The following is a 15,226-nucleotide window of genomic DNA, read 5'->3' on the forward strand; positions in this document are numbered from 1 at the left end:
AGTTTTATTTTTAGAATTTACGAACTAATCAAAACAAAAAGTATAAATATATATTTTCTACGAAAAATATATTGTCAGGTGCTATCAATCGCTCTCATCTTATATTGCACTTGATTCATTTCGAGATCCGACTATATGCTATATAAGATCGGGTTCCGTTAACTACATCAGTTGTAGTTGATCGTTTGTCCGGTGTGTTCAGCTTATAAAACCGGATCTATTAATTAAAAAACAATATGAGATTCTTTGCAGTCATCACTGTCTTTGTGCTTGGTGTTCTGGGTTTGGCCAATGGTGTGTATTAAGTAGATTAATTAGTTGATTAGTTGATTAAGTAAGCAATCATCTTATTTTACAGCTGTTCCGCTGTCACCCGATCCTGGAGATGTTATCATCAATGGCGACTGTGTAAATTGCAATGTTCGCGGTGGCAAATAGAAAATATACAGCCCAAGGATTAATACAAAATCATTATTTAACTTTGTAATACAAATTTAATAAAATAAAACCTAGATTGTAGTTGTATTAAATTTGCAATCATTCAAAAAAATTCTGGATTATAGATCGCTACACCATAAGTTTAAACAATCTTCGTTTTAAAATAAAAATGAAATCTTAGTGTCTCAATAATTTATTGACTTTATCCGCGTATATTGCAACCGACGCAATCACTGTTGCGCACCAGGGTTCCGCCGGGATAGCCACTGGAATCGATGGTGGTTATGCCAGATCCTGCCCAGCCTCCGCCTCCACCCCTTCCGGCAGATCCGCCCAAATCGATGTACTGACCACCGCGCGACTGACGCTTCGAACGCCTGCCAATGTATTGAGTTCCTCCAGCCGATTGATGCAGTGACCAGCCACCGGCCAGGTCAGCATCATCATCATCGTCATCCCATGATGGGCGACCGCGGGATGGAGGTGATCTCGAGCTGGGCCTGGCTGTGGTCCTACCTCCACTTCCTTTTCCACTTGTCGGCTTGTGCGTGGTGGTAGTCGTTTGATCATGGGAGCAGTTCACGCACTTGCCATTGATGGTCACCTTGCCACCTGAGAAGAAGAAGGGTTAATATTCAAGGTAAAACCTTTTGGCCTTCAAACCGACCGTGGACAAAGGCCAACGTGGCCAAGATCAAAAGCGCCAATAACGTCAGGCTCTTCATTATGAGGCTCTCTAAGCTGATTGATCGCCGTCGCCCTCTTTTATAGCCGCGCCGATTAGCTGAGATCGATAATCTAATATATAATGTATACAAATTTAAAACCGATCTGGCTGGAATTGAGTACACCTTTGTTTTAAAACAAAGCTGAACTATTGACTGTTGCCTGCATAGGAGATTAAAGGAAATAAGCGCTTTTCAAAGTGTAACAATAAATTATCATATTTTTTTCAAATCAATACCGTTTACAGCGCGGCTGATGCAATTTTTTTTCTAGTCATTTATTATAGATTAAATAAATAGAATTTACCAAATGGTTCCTGAGTTATAAATTTTTTTTTAAATACTATTATATAAATATTATAAATATTATTCCATCAACAACTTATCATATATTTATTGTTCACAAGAAGATATGAATGCTTTATCTCTAGATGACTAGATTACTATTTGAACTTCGATTATTATTATTATTTAGAAACATATTCAATAGTAAGTTTGATGAACTCGTTTTTAAATGCAAGTGTATACCTGTTAATTTAATTTGTAGCACGTGCAGACTTTGTATTCAAAATGTTATAAGCCGGTTTCATTTCTATATTGAAATATATGCAAAAATATTATTATTGTTTGTTTTAATTTTTGCCATTTCCAGGTGCATGCGCTTCAGATTGAGCTAAAAAACAGCAACAAACTTTGTTTGTAAACAAAACAATAAACAAATTATTCAGTTCTTAGGAAGCAAGGCAAATGATTGAAAGGTATATTGAACTGCAACTATTTTAATACTTCTAAGAACTTCAATGGTTTTCACTCGAACATTAATGCGGTATTTGCTTCTACCTGTTGGTTCACATAACTCGCCCATAAACACCGGACTGGAATTTCCAGATTTAAATACGCAAAACAAATGCTATTGAACGCTCAACTTTCTGTGTTTTCCCAAGCGCCATCGATTCGATGGGGGTTATCAGAGGCCTCCGTCCCACCAATGCACATGTGCTGCTCCAAGATCCCAGGCTGAGCTATATAAGATCAAGTGGAACTAGCCAAGAGCATCAGTTGAATCCAATCGATTGCTTGCGCATTTAGCAGCCCAAAGCCACAACAACCAGAATCAATATGAAGTTCTTCTCAGTCGTCACCGTCTTCGTGCTCGGTCTGCTGGCTCTGGCCAACGGTTAGTAATACTATATTTTACTGCTATTTGATTACTTAATTAATTATTTATATCTTCTGCAGCTGTTCCCCTGTCGCCCGATCCAGGAAATGTGGTGATCAACGGCGACTGCAAATACTGCAATGTGCACGGTGGAAAGTAGGAAAGTAATCGCCTAAAACTCGAAGATGGGCCAAAACTTACCTCAAAATCAAAACACAATATTTATACCCTCACTCTTGTACTAAAATGAAAACTAGTAGTAAAAAACATTACCAAGTACAAATAAAATGAAGAAATAAAACTATTTACGTTTTTTAAATATCTTGCAGCTATTTTAAACTTCAGTATCTAAATAAGAAATGTTCACTAAAACATTTAATTCAAATAATTTAAATGCAAAAATATGCCAAATATATGCAGACATGTATATTTACATATTAAATATAATATTTAAATATATACTATTGAAAAAACTTTCTAAAGCTTCAAAAGTCTCGCCTTTCATGATGAACTTTATTGGACATTACTCATCCGCACTGTTGCACACCTATTAACCTCTTATTATTTTATTGGTATTTTTAATATTATTATAATCAATTTCTTTCGCTTTACAAACAAAAGTTTTAAAAAAATGTTTAAGAAAATTGTTGCTACTTCATTGGATACTCTAAATTATAAATAATATAATCATTTTATATTTGATTTTAAGTATCTGTCAAAAAATCTACTCTACCGAAACTATGCACTTAAAAAATATAGTTCAATTAAGAACCATTATCAATCAATCAATCAATTATGTCAATCTTATTTTAAAAAAGAAGGCGTATAGTATTCAAAAATAGTAAGCATTTAATTATAAAAATAATTGTGTTTCAAAATACTTAAATAAAGATCTGCTCTATGCCTGAATTTTATTTAGTTTTTTTTGTATTTTCTGAATTGAAAAACTATGACCCCGGTAATCCAGAACCATACTCTTTCCAAGTACCTTAGCTAACCCTTTTCGCACAAAACTGGCTAATAAACTGGGTGCTAATATGACATTTTATTGATTCGGCGGAATTGAACGCATTAAAACGGGTTCGCAATACTGGGAAAAACGAATCGCATGGGGCGCCAAGTCAAATGGAATCAGGTTTGCAATCTGGCCACCACCTCGCACGTGAATAGAATCGCGTTCGGGACCAGCTCGGATTTCCCTTTCCCAATCGCGCAGCTCGGGGCTATCAGTCTGCACTTGTTTACGCTCAATTTCATTGAGAACGTTGCACCGCTGCTCTCGGGGATTTCTCGATGGAGGTGTTGGCTTTGGCATGAGCTTGGGAGAATCCCAATCTCGGCCAGACTTTTCCCGGCGTCGCTGCCAGGGTTGATAAGACAGATCGGTGCGCCTTTTTGCTCTATGACTATATAAAGCGTGTAGTTCTCAACACTCAGCATCAGTTGTCAACTGCAAATTCTCTGGAGTCAAGCTCAGCATTCAACCACAAAAAACAACAACATGAAATTCCTATCACTCGCCTTCGTTCTGGGTCTGCTGGCTCTGGCCAACGGTGAGTAATGCCAACTATTCTCAAACTAAATAAGTTATTTAATTATGATTTTAATTATATTTCCAACACAGCCACCCCACTGAATCCTGGCAATGTCATCATCAACGGCGATTGCCGCGTCTGCAATGTGAGGGCCTAGGGGCAGCGGAGAAGGAAGGATGCCAGTTGAAGTTCACACAGCCACGCATATTTTTAAGTCGAAAATGTAATAGAAATTCCTAGAACCAAGTGCCCATATTAAAAACATTCCAAACAAAGCAACATATTATTTTTAATGGGGAAATTTTATTGATTTCTATAGATAACAAATGATAATCAGCAAAACACTTAAATGTATTCTAGTTGCAAAATGTATTAGACATTTCTAGAAAAACATACAATGAAACAATCCCTTGTCATTAAAAAATTTAAATTCAGCTTAATATTTGTTATTTTAGAGATGTGAATTGAGAAACAGATAACTGAAAATAATTTAAGGCGATACACTATTTAATTCAAATAAATATTATATAATATAATATTTTATAGAAATTATATTATATTATGATTTGATTAACTACATTAATGTCATAATAGTTAATAATAGCAATAAAATCAACAAAGCTTTAAAATTTGTTGTTTAAAAAATAACAAAAAATTCACAACTAATTAAAAGGCACTTCTTTCCATATATTTTTTTAAAATCTGTAAAATCCCGCAAAATAATTATAAACAATTATATATATAATATAGCATATACTATATGCACTATGTACAAATGCCATATAAAAAGCAGAGCACTCGCACTTTGGCAGTCAGAATTATTCGAAATCCCCAAGGAAAAACATGAAAGCCCTCCAAGTCGCCGGAATTTTGATGCTGCTTTTCTGCCTGCTGGCAGCTGTTGATGGTAATTATTAAATTAAATAAATATATTTATAGATTTTTAGCTAGTCATTTCCTAATTGCAGCTACGCCGGGAAAAGTGTATATCAATGGGAAATGCATCGACTGCAATAAGCCTGATAATGATCCGGGAATAATAATTCCTCCAGACCATAAATCTGCTGGATCCATATCTTACACACTCACATCTGGAGCGATTCTTTTTGGAATTATATATCATATATTCAGTTAAGTTACTATGTCATCAAAAAGTTAATAAAATGTGCGAAACAATATCTTTTATAACTTTTATTTCTGAAAAACTTAAGCTTGTGACAAAATGGGATTTAGTCACATATTTCAACTACATGGGTATTTAAAGTACATTTAAAATTTAGCTCTGAAACTAAAATATTCAAATTTAATTTAATTCTTAGCTTTATTAAAAAAAGCTTAGGAATCTTTAAATAGTTTAGCTTTCATATTTACATTTATTTATATTGATTTACGTGCTTAAACGTTCTAGTTTTCCTATTTAAGACAAATCTACATTAATGATTTATATTCGATGGATTGATGTCACTATCACTTAATTTTGTTTTGCCATTGTTTATAATGTGCATCGCCTTATCTACATTTTTTTTTGTAGGGCATTTCCAGACTTGGCACGACTATGTGTGCTTGCTAAAGCTGAGATACGTACTATCTGGGAAAAACCTGATATTTAAATTTCATCTATAAGGTGCCTATAAAAGAAAACCAATGAAGTGCATTTTTATCAGTTTCATTTCAACCGTTGCCTACAATATGAAGTGGATATCCTTGGTCTTTCTATGTGGTCTGCTCGCCATGGCAGTGGGTAAGTATCCGTAAGATTCATAAATCCTTAACTATTATTATTCTAACTATTATTCTGCTATTACTAAAGCTTCTCCACTAAATCCGGGTAATGTCATTATCAATGGAGATTGCCGTCATTGTAATGTTCGCGGAGGCTAAAGTGGAGTTATAAAACTTTGGTGTTTAGTAACTAATACTTATGAAAAATACAGATTGTGCATAAAGTGATGGTCTTGTTTATTTTATTTGTACACAAACTATAATAGTTGGTGGTCTTTTAAGTTCGAACATCATTTCTAGCTGCAAAATTAATAAAATAATATTATAAACAACATTTTGGTGTTTCAGTGACTTTGGTTTATTTCATATTTTGAGTTCCACATTCTAATCGCCGCGTATATTGCAAACTTTGCAGTCGCCGTTAATAATCACATTGCCAGGACTCAGGGGATTGGCTGGAAATAAATAAATAAAAGAAGGATTTCAATTAGAAATAAAGTTTTTATTATTATTATTATTTATTGCACTTACCACTAGCCAAAGCCAAAAGTCCCAATAGAAAGGCAATCGAGAGCAGCTTCATATTGTTGATGATTCGACGATTCAGCGACTAAATTGCCTATCGATTCAAACAGGTCTCTTTTATAGCCGCGCAAATCGGATTGATTAGCAAATTGCGCACTTTTTCAATTAAACATGACCCCTGGAATATATAAAAATGCGTCATAACTTGATTTCAACAGCCTATCCCCATCGACTTAGTAGCTTTGAGGAGATCTTTGTCTGTGATTTGCAAACACACAAAGCAGTTTTTAATTCCTGGGAAATTTTGAATCTCACATATTTGATTGTAGCATTTTTTAAGTACATTATTAAATGCATATAAAAACAAAAATGGAACAGCCGAAAACGTAACGAATGGCACCGCAGTTTACTAGCAGGAACTTAACTTCTTAAATCTTAGTTTTCTATGTGTGTATCTATGTGGTCGCCAAAGGTAAATGAACGTGTTTGTGGTCGAATTTACTTTGCAAAAGTTGATGTAGGTGCGTATGTTTGATTCAGTTTATAAGTAACTTTGCTTGTGCACTAAAAGAAAAACCTTAAAAATTGTTATATTACCAAATAATCTTAGAATATTTTATTCCAATATCATATTCCAACTTACACTGCTTAATAGTTAGTTAATAAATAATTAGACAGTTTTCTGTTTTTTCTTCAAAGAAAATATTTATTGCTTTTCATTGCAATAAACATTGTTTTTTTCACAGTGTTCTTGTTTTTGCACATGGCTGGCAATTAAGCCAATGAAGCATTAAAAACCACCAGTCGAGCTCCATGCAAAATGAGTTTTTTGGCTGTTTCGTGGGGCTTGAGGCGATTTTCGATGGTTGGGGGTGCGGTGGTGGTTGGTTCTGCAGAAGAAAGGTGAGTGCAAATGGGGCGGAGAAAGGGTTTAACGCAGTCAACCAGCTTCCACTCAACCAGGATTAGTGCCGCATGCGCTAAACGCTGTTGTTGTTGTTGTTCCACACACACATTTGTCAACGTAGATGGCATTACGGATACATGAACTCGAGCCAAATGAGCGTACACATGTACGTATACGTAATATGTGAAAATGTGCGCCTGTACACAGACGGCCAACCGACACGTGCGCGTTAACAATTTAATTACGCTCTGCGGGCAGCGGCAGCTGCCACATGTTCATCGAAAAAAAAAAAAAAGTTAATCATCGAGTCGAGTGGGTATGCAGGAATTAAAGCCAGCGCCCAGTTGCCTTTGTGGCACGATTAAAGCCGGCCAAATGTTGCAGCTAAAGGACTCAAGTCGAGTGCTGTTTAAGTGCGGCAAGTCGCAGGTCTCAAGTGCTCATGTTCATGCTCTATAAATTCAAATGGAACAGAAATGGAAAAGCCGATGGAATATTCAAAGGAAGGTCGTGTTTTGCATGGAAAGTATGAGAGGTTTGGTTAGAAAATTAAATAATTTAAAATAAGTAATAATAATAATAATACTAAAACATAAAATTGTTTTTTTATTCATTTATTTTTATTTATTTATTTTATTTATATTTATGTGTAATTGCCATACTTCTTTCCTTGTTTGGAATTTAATTTTGTTGGCTGCTGTCAATTTGTTGGGAAAGTGAGACAGTGATCTAGTTAGAACATGGTTAGTACAGATCAAGAAATACTTTATAAGAAATGGTCCTATTAGTTGTATGTGTAAGAAAAGAGAGTAGTAACGAAAACTAAGTTGTTAAAAACCCCATTAGCAGCTAACTTTATATTCAACTAAGCCTGCACTTCTTTATAAAAACAATAAGAAGAACTAACATATTTAATTTATCATAACCTTTAAGCTACCACTCCGCAGTGGGCGTGGCACTGCCAATATGCTGGAATGGGCGTTAGAAAGTAACAACTAGAAAGTAGAAAGTAGAAAGCAGTGCTTCCGAACATGTGTGCATTTTGTTAGTTGATTGCCTAAGCGTCCGTGCTTGTGGTTACATTCTGTTGATTCCTGTTGGCTTTTCGCCACCGTTGGCTTCCTTTATTGTCCCTTTTTTTGTGCTGCGGTTAGTTTTATGGCTCTCGCCATTTGGCTTTATGATGCAACCAACTGTGGCCTTTTGCATAAACTTGAAATTCATTTTGCCCCATTTTTGCCCAGGTTAAAAGCCACAATCAACAGTTTAATTACAAAACAGAGTGCAGTTGTTTATTAAACTACAAATTCAATACAATTTCTCGATTTTAATTTGATTTGAAATAACACTTTATGATACTCAAGTGATATTTTGTTATGTTCAAAACGAATGAAGCCATATCTCGTTGTAACAGAGTAAATTATCCAAGGGACTGACAAACAAGCAATTTAACTTGGTTTCCCCAAAAAAGTTTTCAAAGCACAAGCAGCAACTTACTGCTGATCCCATCCCCTGACAGTTGACCCTTCCATATTCCCATCATATGACATGGCAGTCAACACATTTGGCCCCTGCCGTCACGTGAGTAAAATTGCTAATCAACTGGGGGATGAAGGACATGGACATGGACATGGACACGGCCATCCATGTATGAGTGGTGGTGGTGGTGACCTCCCAGTTATTGTGGCCCGCTCCTGGGGAGTGACAACTCATCATTCCGTCGTTGAAGTCGAGGGCTTTAATGTGCTTAAACGTTACGAGCATGAACAAACATTATTGTCCTGTGGGAATCGATAAATTGGTGCTGAGTGCAGGTCTTCGGATTGGCATTGAAGTTGTGGAAGTGACACTTTGATAACCCAAGCCACTCATTCCGACCACCCACTTTTTACTTTGAGAGACACTAATGTGTGTGTGTGGGTGTTTGGTGGATGTTTGTTTGCCAGTTTGTGGCAAATGTGTGGGATGGATAATGGAGGGTGGTTAAGTAGCTCAGTCCAAATGAAATTCGAAATCTGTGGTTTAAAAGGGTTATGTTCTATGTATCTCTGAAATCTATTGAGTTCTTGTAGCTAGAAACTAAGCTAATTTCGCTCAAAAGTATGCAATGATTTTAGGTTTATTTAGATTGATTTTTTCATATAAAAATCTAAAATATTTACTAATAAGAACACCTTCTTATCAGCGCTTCTTTCGGCTGCTGTTCATCAAAACAAATCGTCGTCCCAGTTTAGTTGTGAATCTAACTTGGAGCTAAGCGTTACTACGGATCACGATGTGGATCCCAAAGAACCCATTTGTAGGATTACTGCTCTGCAGTTTTTTGGCAATTTTCCAGTCTACACACGCAGAGGTGGGCAAACTGGTGTGCTTCTACGATGCGAAGAGTTTTGTGCGTGAAGGTGAGTTTTTGGCTGATTTTAATCAACGTGTGCCAAGTGGATCAGGGGTTATCTCCATCTCAGGCCCCGCCCAAATGTCGCTGGCTGAACTGGAGCCCGCTCTACAGTTTTGTAACTTTCTGGTCTACGGCTATGCGGGCATTGATGCCGAGACCTATAAGATTAAGAGTTTGGATCCTTTGTTGACCAATGACCGTCAGCATTACCGCCACATTACCGCGCTGCGCCAGAAATATCCGCATGTTCGCTTCCTGCTTTCGGTGGGCGGCGATCGGGATGTGGACAGCGAGGGCGTGGCAGACAGTGGCAAGTATCTGAGATTACTGGAACAGTCGGAGCATCGGAAAAGCTTTCAGGCAAGCGTTTTGGCGGAGCTGAACAACAATGGGTTCGATGGCATCGATCTCGCCTGGCAGTTCCCCAAAAATAGGCCCAAACTCCAGCAGGGCGTGCTTAAGAGGGTATGGGGATCGTTCCGTGGCTGGTTTAGTTCCTCATCGGTGGACGAGAAGTCCGAGGAGCATCGGGAGCAGTTTGCCACCCTTCTCGCAGAGCTGCGATCCGATCTGCGACGTGGTGGCCATCTCCTAACCGTCAGTATGCTGCCTCATGTTTCAGCGGAACGTGAGTATAATCATGAATACCATATAGAATCTGACCAATTTTTACCATATCCGTAGTCTTTATTGATGTTCCGAAGGTTCTTAGTAACGTGGATTTTGTCAACCTGGCCACCTATGACTTCCAAACGCCGGAACGCGATCCCAAAGTTGCAGATCTGCCCACACCACTGTATGCCATGTACGATCGGGAGCCCAGTCACAATGTGCAGTACCAGGTGCAGTATTGGATGAACCAGACATCCGAAATCAGTGTCCACAAGCTGCACGTGGGAGTGACCAGTTACGGGCGAGCTTGGAATATGACCCGAAACTCCGGCATCACCGGCTATCCACCAATTCCGTCGGCAAATGGAGCTGCACCGCCGGGAAGGCAAACTGTTACGCCAGGATTGCTCAGCTGGCCGGAGATTTGTGATTTGCTGCAGCAGCAACCACAGGATCGCGAGGTTCCCCATCTGCGCAAAGTGGGCGATCCCACCAAGCGTTTCGGCATCTATGCGTACCGGGCGGCGGATGATCAAGGGGAGAATGGCCTATGGGTGGGCTACGAGGATCCCATGACGGCGGCCATCAAGGCGGGATTTGTGCATGCCCAAGGATTGGGAGGAGTGGCCTTCCACGAGCTGTCCATGGATGATTTTCGTGGTCAGTGTGCTGGCGAAAAATTTCCCATTCTGCGAAGCATTAAGTTTAAGCTATAAAACAAATGCTCTTTGCTTTAAATTCAAAATTTGCTAGCTGTCACAATTATCCTTTTGCTTTTTCAGTGTATTTGTAAAATATGCATGGATTGCAATAAATTTCATTTAAAATAGTAAACGAGTGCATTCCGAGTTTTATATTTTCTTTAGAAATATAAGAATCCGCTTGTTTATTTAATGAAAACTAGGATAAATTGAGATGCGAGGACGGTGAGCAAAAAAGAAAAACAAAATCAGGAAATAAACCGGCCAAGTGGAATCCTGTAAAGGCGAAAAGGAAAAAGTAAAAGCGAGAAGGCAACTGAAGTGGCAGGCGGAGCGTAAAGCAAAGCAAACTGCTCAAATGCCACTGACACGATGGGTGGAATTTTCGTGGAGCCATGCTGGCAAGGATGTGGGGGTGGTTGGGTGACGCGGCGAGATGGGGTGCGTTGGGGTGGCATGGCGACTGGTTGGGCCAAAGTAAAAGTTGAAATTAAACCAATTAGTTTGCCTGCCACCACTTTCCCGTCGCCGCTGCAATGAGGCGCATAAGTTTCTGAGATGCCCACAAAGTCACAAGTTCCTAAAAATGCATAAAAAACAAAAAAAAAATTAGTCCTTGAAATTGTTTATGCCTTTGAAGCTTTAAAGGCTTTAAAAAAAAGCTTTCTAAGTAGGAAACAAATGGAAAATTCAAGTACTTTTTATAGATTGCCATACAACTGCAACTAAAAACAAAAAATGTTGAATTTTTTCATTATAATAAATATTTCCGGATTGCGTGACTCCAATTTCAGCTCACGGCAGCATCTCCTGCAGGACTTTCGTGGGGTTTGGAAACGGACTTCACCCAGCAGGTATTTAGACTTGGGCTCCTTTTTCAAGAGTATTTTAAACGACGGCGCGGCCCTTTTGGGAACATGGGGCATGCGTAGGGCGGGGAGTTCGAGACCCGAGCGCAGATAAGAGGCAAATTTGGAAGTGGCATAAAACGGGGGCGAGTTGGGGTTGCTGAGTTGCAAGGGGGTAGGGTGGTTGGCTAGCTGCTTGGGCGGATGGCGCCGTCATAAATTAATTATGATTTAACAACTTTAGCATGCACGACACGGCAGGAAAACTTTGCGCTTTTCATTCCCCCCTTCCCTCGTCTATTTTGTGTCGCTTTTGTGGAGGGGAAAATTTTATAATTTTAATGAGCGCAAAAAAGTTGTAAACTTTTGGCTGCGTTGCCATTGGAAATGCACTCCATGCTAGATAGTAATTTATATACAACATAAAAAAATGTTATACATCAAGGACATTTACCGGTCAAGATGGCACTTAGATGGCTACAAAATCTTCGGTTAACTCAGAACAGTAAATGATTATTCAAACACAATACATTTTTAAACACTTTGCCAACAGCGTAAGTTTTAATACATGATATTAAAAGCCATTTTACATACAATTTTACTTTAGGCAATGCTCTCTTATCGATGAGACAATGGCTTCCGCATCATTGTTTTCCAGCTCCGCTCTTGATATCCTCAAAAGCCTTTTGCCACAGCTTGTCAAACTGCTTGGGCAGCTTGGAGCGGATCTTATCGGCCAGCAGGCGGGCTCCTCTCAAGTTGTCCTCCTCATGGAAGGGCAATGCAGAGATGCGTGCCAACCAGGCGGATAACTTGGGGTATTTGGCCGCATCCACGGGACAGTAGCTCAGGTGCAGAGTGCTCACGGTGGCCACAATGCTAAAGTCGGCGATGGTCAGCTGAGGACCGGCCACATAGGGATTCTCCGCCAGAAACTGCTCCAGCAAGGCGTAGGCATCCTTCAGCTCAGCCAAGCGATCCTTGGGCACCTCAGTGGCATTCTCCTTGAACAGAGCTCTCTGCAGTTGCTTGAAGATGCCGTGAAAAAGGACACCGGTCTCGAAATGCAGCCGCTGATCCACCACAGCTCGCTTTAGCGGATCCTTTGGATAGAGCTCATCCGACTGGGCGTACTTGTTCACCAGATAGCCGATGATGGCGTGTGAGTCCCAAATGCACGACTCACCATCCTCCAGCATGGGCACCGTGTGCTGGGGATTCTTGCGTAACATATCCGGCTTCAGATGATCGCCCGCCTGCATGTCCAGCGTATGGAACTCATGGTCCAGCTTGAGGGCACGAAGGGTCAGCAAAACGGCACGGACCGACGGACTGGACTCAGTGCCATATAGAATCAGGTTAACCATCGTTGTTGCTTAACTTATTGCCTTCTCGCTGGTTGAATTGAGATTCGTAGCACACAGTGGGCCATCCACAACTGACTCAAGGCAGTCTAAATAATTTTAATTTCTTTCAACCGCGATAAGATTAGATACTAAACTTAGTTTCTTGATAATTACCACAAAGACGTCATAATGCTGCAAGTTTAAGTTTGCCTGATTGTTTATTAATGCCCGAGATAAGTCGGTCTGCTATCTATAGCTGCGTCAATATTTGATCAATGTCCCCGTGATTTATTTGATCATAGTTGGAGCACCAAAGGGGCTACTAATTTACACTGCTAGAAAAATCTAAGTGAAACATAAAGTAACCACATTCATTAGCAGTGTTTCTTTGCAAAGATTTTCATATAAATATAATGCTTAAACAATAGGATCAATAGTAACCAATTTAAATAATTTATTATTATTATTATTTTGTATTAAATCATATATTTTTATCCATAATCTATCCCCAATAACCTTAAGCTTTATGTCAGCTTAAACTTTTATGTTCTCGAGCTTTTAGAAACTTTCAAGCTTCGTTAAGAATACTTGAATTGTAAATTTACATGGGTTCTACATGGGTCAAATAGACTACAATACTACAATAAATCATAAAAGAAGTATAATTATTAAATTAATTTCTTTTGTCAACCAATGTTTCAAAGACCTGCTTTATTATTTATGGGTATATATTTTTTGTAGTTCCCTGCAGATGTTGTTTTAAAATTAGTATAATATGGATGATTCCAGAACTATTCAGTTGCAGGTAATCAATGTTTTGTATGATGAAATAAACATATTATATATATGTTTTTTCTAACTGTTTGGCATAGAGGCAAACAAACACATGGGTTCGAGCTTTTTTATTCGATTTACGAAGTTCTCTCTCATTCAGCAAATAGCTTGCGGCAAAAAGGTGTGTGCTATATACAGTAATTAGAGAGATTAGTCGAAAGAGAAACGCTGCCGGGTAAACAACACATATCATGTCGAGCTCTGGAATTGTACTCTATGGGGCAGACCTCAGTCCCTGTGTGAGGGCCGTCAAACTGACCCTAAAGGCCCTGAATCTGGACTACGAGTACAAGGAGGTGAATCTTCAGGCGGGTGAGCACCTGAGCGAGGAATATCTGAAGAAGAATCCCCAGCACACGGTACCGGTGCTCGATGATAATGGCACTTTCATCTGGGACTCCCATGCCATTGCCGCCTACTTGGTGGACAAGTATGCCAAGTCGGATGAGCTGTATCCCAAGGATCTGGTCAAGCGGGCGATCATCAATCAGCGTCTCTTCTTCGATGCCAGTGTAATCTACGCTAGTCTTGCCAATGTAAGCGGTCCGTTTTGGATAAATGGTGTTACCGAAGTGCCCCAGGAAAAACTGGACGCCATACACCGGGGTCTGAAGCTGCTGGAGACGTTCCTGGGCAACAGCCCCTACCTGGCCGGCGATTCACTGACCCTCGCCGATCTGTCCACCGGACCCACTGTAAGCGCTCTGCCAGCTGCCGTGGACATAGATCCTGCGACATATCCCAAGGTCACCGCCTGGTTGGATCGCCTCAATAAGCTGCCCTACTACAAGGAGATCAACGAGGCTCCGGCCCAGAACTACGTCGCCTTCCTGCGCAGCAAGTGGACCAAGCTGGGCGACAAGTGAAACTAAACTTATATTTAAGTTTTTATGACATTTCACAATTTTGAATTCTATCTATTAACAATGTACACATCCATTTCTAAAACATAAACTTCTTCAATAAAATATAAAATATATATACAATATTTTACTTGAAATATTTGCATTTTAATTTAACAGTTTGTTTAAAATATCTTTGCTTTACTAAGCAAATTCCGGAGCTAAGCAACTTGGGTATACGAGAGTACATACATACATACAAACATATGTACAATATGCCGATAAGAAAGCCAAATCAGCGCAGAATAAATATACACAGCTTAAACATCTATATTCGCCAAAAAGCTTTAAACAAATTAGTTTGTAGAAGAGAGAGAAGAGAGAAAAAAGATCTGGCTTAAATTAAGTTCGGCTTGATTTACATAGCCAATGGGGAATCACAAAAAACAAATTTTCATGCTACTTCATATATAGTAAGATATATAGATATAGCACATATTCCAAGCTTAATGGATTTTGCGGTGACAGGAGTTTAATGATCTTGAAATTTATGTATAGATTATTTAATCCGAAAAGGACATTTTTAAGTTCCTTAAATTATGGTGTAAATAGACTTGACTGTATTAAAGCTCTA

The 15,226-nt window shown here is 39.0% G+C and overlaps 10 protein-coding genes across 10 annotated transcripts; 7 read left to right on the forward strand and 3 right to left on the reverse strand.

Moving 5' to 3' along the window:
* Nucleotides 1-185: 185 nt before the first annotated feature.
* LOC117135918 (immune-induced peptide 1-like) lies at nt 186-519 on the forward strand. Its single transcript, XM_033296485.1, has 2 exons — nt 186-294; nt 359-519. Exons 1-2 carry the CDS (start codon nt 237-239, stop codon nt 436-438), a joined length of 138 nt encoding a protein of 45 aa, XP_033152376.1. The 5' UTR covers nt 186-236; the 3' UTR covers nt 439-519.
* Nucleotides 520-615: 96 nt separating this feature from the next.
* LOC117135911 lies at nt 616-1,214 on the reverse strand. The gene is made up of 2 exons (XM_033296478.1): nt 1,106-1,214; nt 616-1,050 (listed from the first exon to the last, which is right to left on the reverse strand). The coding sequence occupies exons 1-2, from the start codon at nt 1,161-1,163 to the stop codon at nt 641-643; spliced, it is 468 nt and encodes a 155-aa protein (XP_033152369.1). The 5' UTR covers nt 1,164-1,214; the 3' UTR covers nt 616-640.
* Nucleotides 1,215-2,216: 1,002 nt separating this feature from the next.
* On the forward strand, nt 2,217-2,641 carry LOC117137911 (immune-induced peptide 2). The gene is made up of 2 exons (XM_033299655.1): nt 2,217-2,340; nt 2,403-2,641. Exons 1-2 carry the CDS (start codon nt 2,283-2,285, stop codon nt 2,480-2,482), a joined length of 138 nt encoding a protein of 45 aa, XP_033155546.1. The 5' UTR covers nt 2,217-2,282; the 3' UTR covers nt 2,483-2,641.
* A 1,106-nt stretch (nt 2,642-3,747) lies between these two features.
* LOC117137913 (immune-induced peptide 3) lies at nt 3,748-4,128 on the forward strand. The gene is made up of 2 exons (XM_033299657.1): nt 3,748-3,875; nt 3,947-4,128. Exons 1-2 carry the CDS (start codon nt 3,824-3,826, stop codon nt 4,012-4,014), a joined length of 120 nt encoding a protein of 39 aa, XP_033155548.1. The 5' UTR covers nt 3,748-3,823; the 3' UTR covers nt 4,015-4,128.
* Nucleotides 4,129-4,655: 527 nt separating this feature from the next.
* On the forward strand, nt 4,656-5,035 carry LOC117137908. The gene is made up of 2 exons (XM_033299653.1): nt 4,656-4,764; nt 4,826-5,035. The coding sequence occupies exons 1-2, from the start codon at nt 4,701-4,703 to the stop codon at nt 4,990-4,992; spliced, it is 231 nt and encodes a 76-aa protein (XP_033155544.1). The 5' UTR covers nt 4,656-4,700; the 3' UTR covers nt 4,993-5,035.
* A 458-nt stretch (nt 5,036-5,493) lies between these two features.
* LOC117137909 (immune-induced peptide 3-like) lies at nt 5,494-5,807 on the forward strand. Its single transcript, XM_033299654.1, has 2 exons — nt 5,494-5,598; nt 5,668-5,807. The coding sequence occupies exons 1-2, from the start codon at nt 5,502-5,504 to the stop codon at nt 5,736-5,738; spliced, it is 168 nt and encodes a 55-aa protein (XP_033155545.1). The 5' UTR covers nt 5,494-5,501; the 3' UTR covers nt 5,739-5,807.
* A 106-nt stretch (nt 5,808-5,913) lies between these two features.
* Nucleotides 5,914-6,198, reverse strand: LOC117137912 (immune-induced peptide 3-like). The gene is made up of 2 exons (XM_033299656.1): nt 6,111-6,198; nt 5,914-6,034 (listed from the first exon to the last, which is right to left on the reverse strand). The coding sequence occupies exons 1-2, from the start codon at nt 6,160-6,162 to the stop codon at nt 5,964-5,966; spliced, it is 123 nt and encodes a 40-aa protein (XP_033155547.1). The 5' UTR covers nt 6,163-6,198; the 3' UTR covers nt 5,914-5,963.
* Nucleotides 6,199-9,235: 3,037 nt separating this feature from the next.
* On the forward strand, nt 9,236-10,827 carry LOC117136414 (chitinase-like protein Idgf5). The gene is made up of 3 exons (XM_033297322.1): nt 9,236-9,413; nt 9,477-10,037; nt 10,094-10,827. The coding sequence occupies exons 1-3, from the start codon at nt 9,287-9,289 to the stop codon at nt 10,735-10,737; spliced, it is 1,332 nt and encodes a 443-aa protein (XP_033153213.1). The 5' UTR covers nt 9,236-9,286; the 3' UTR covers nt 10,738-10,827.
* Nucleotides 10,828-12,110: 1,283 nt separating this feature from the next.
* LOC117136689 (glutathione S-transferase 1-like) lies at nt 12,111-12,994 on the reverse strand. The gene has a single exon (XM_033297703.1). The coding sequence runs from the start codon at nt 12,935-12,937 to the stop codon at nt 12,215-12,217; it is 723 nt and encodes a 240-aa protein (XP_033153594.1). The 5' UTR covers nt 12,938-12,994; the 3' UTR covers nt 12,111-12,214.
* An 892-nt stretch (nt 12,995-13,886) lies between these two features.
* On the forward strand, nt 13,887-14,750 carry LOC117137788 (glutathione S-transferase 1-like). The gene has a single exon (XM_033299444.1). The coding sequence runs from the start codon at nt 13,942-13,944 to the stop codon at nt 14,614-14,616; it is 675 nt and encodes a 224-aa protein (XP_033155335.1). The 5' UTR covers nt 13,887-13,941; the 3' UTR covers nt 14,617-14,750.
* The last annotated feature ends 476 nt before the right edge of the window (nt 14,751-15,226 follow it).

The sequence above is a fragment of the Drosophila mauritiana genome, chromosome 2R (assembly GCF_004382145.1).
Source record: "Drosophila mauritiana strain mau12 chromosome 2R, ASM438214v1, whole genome shotgun sequence".
Classification (NCBI taxonomy): domain Eukaryota; kingdom Metazoa; phylum Arthropoda; class Insecta; order Diptera; family Drosophilidae; genus Drosophila; species Drosophila mauritiana.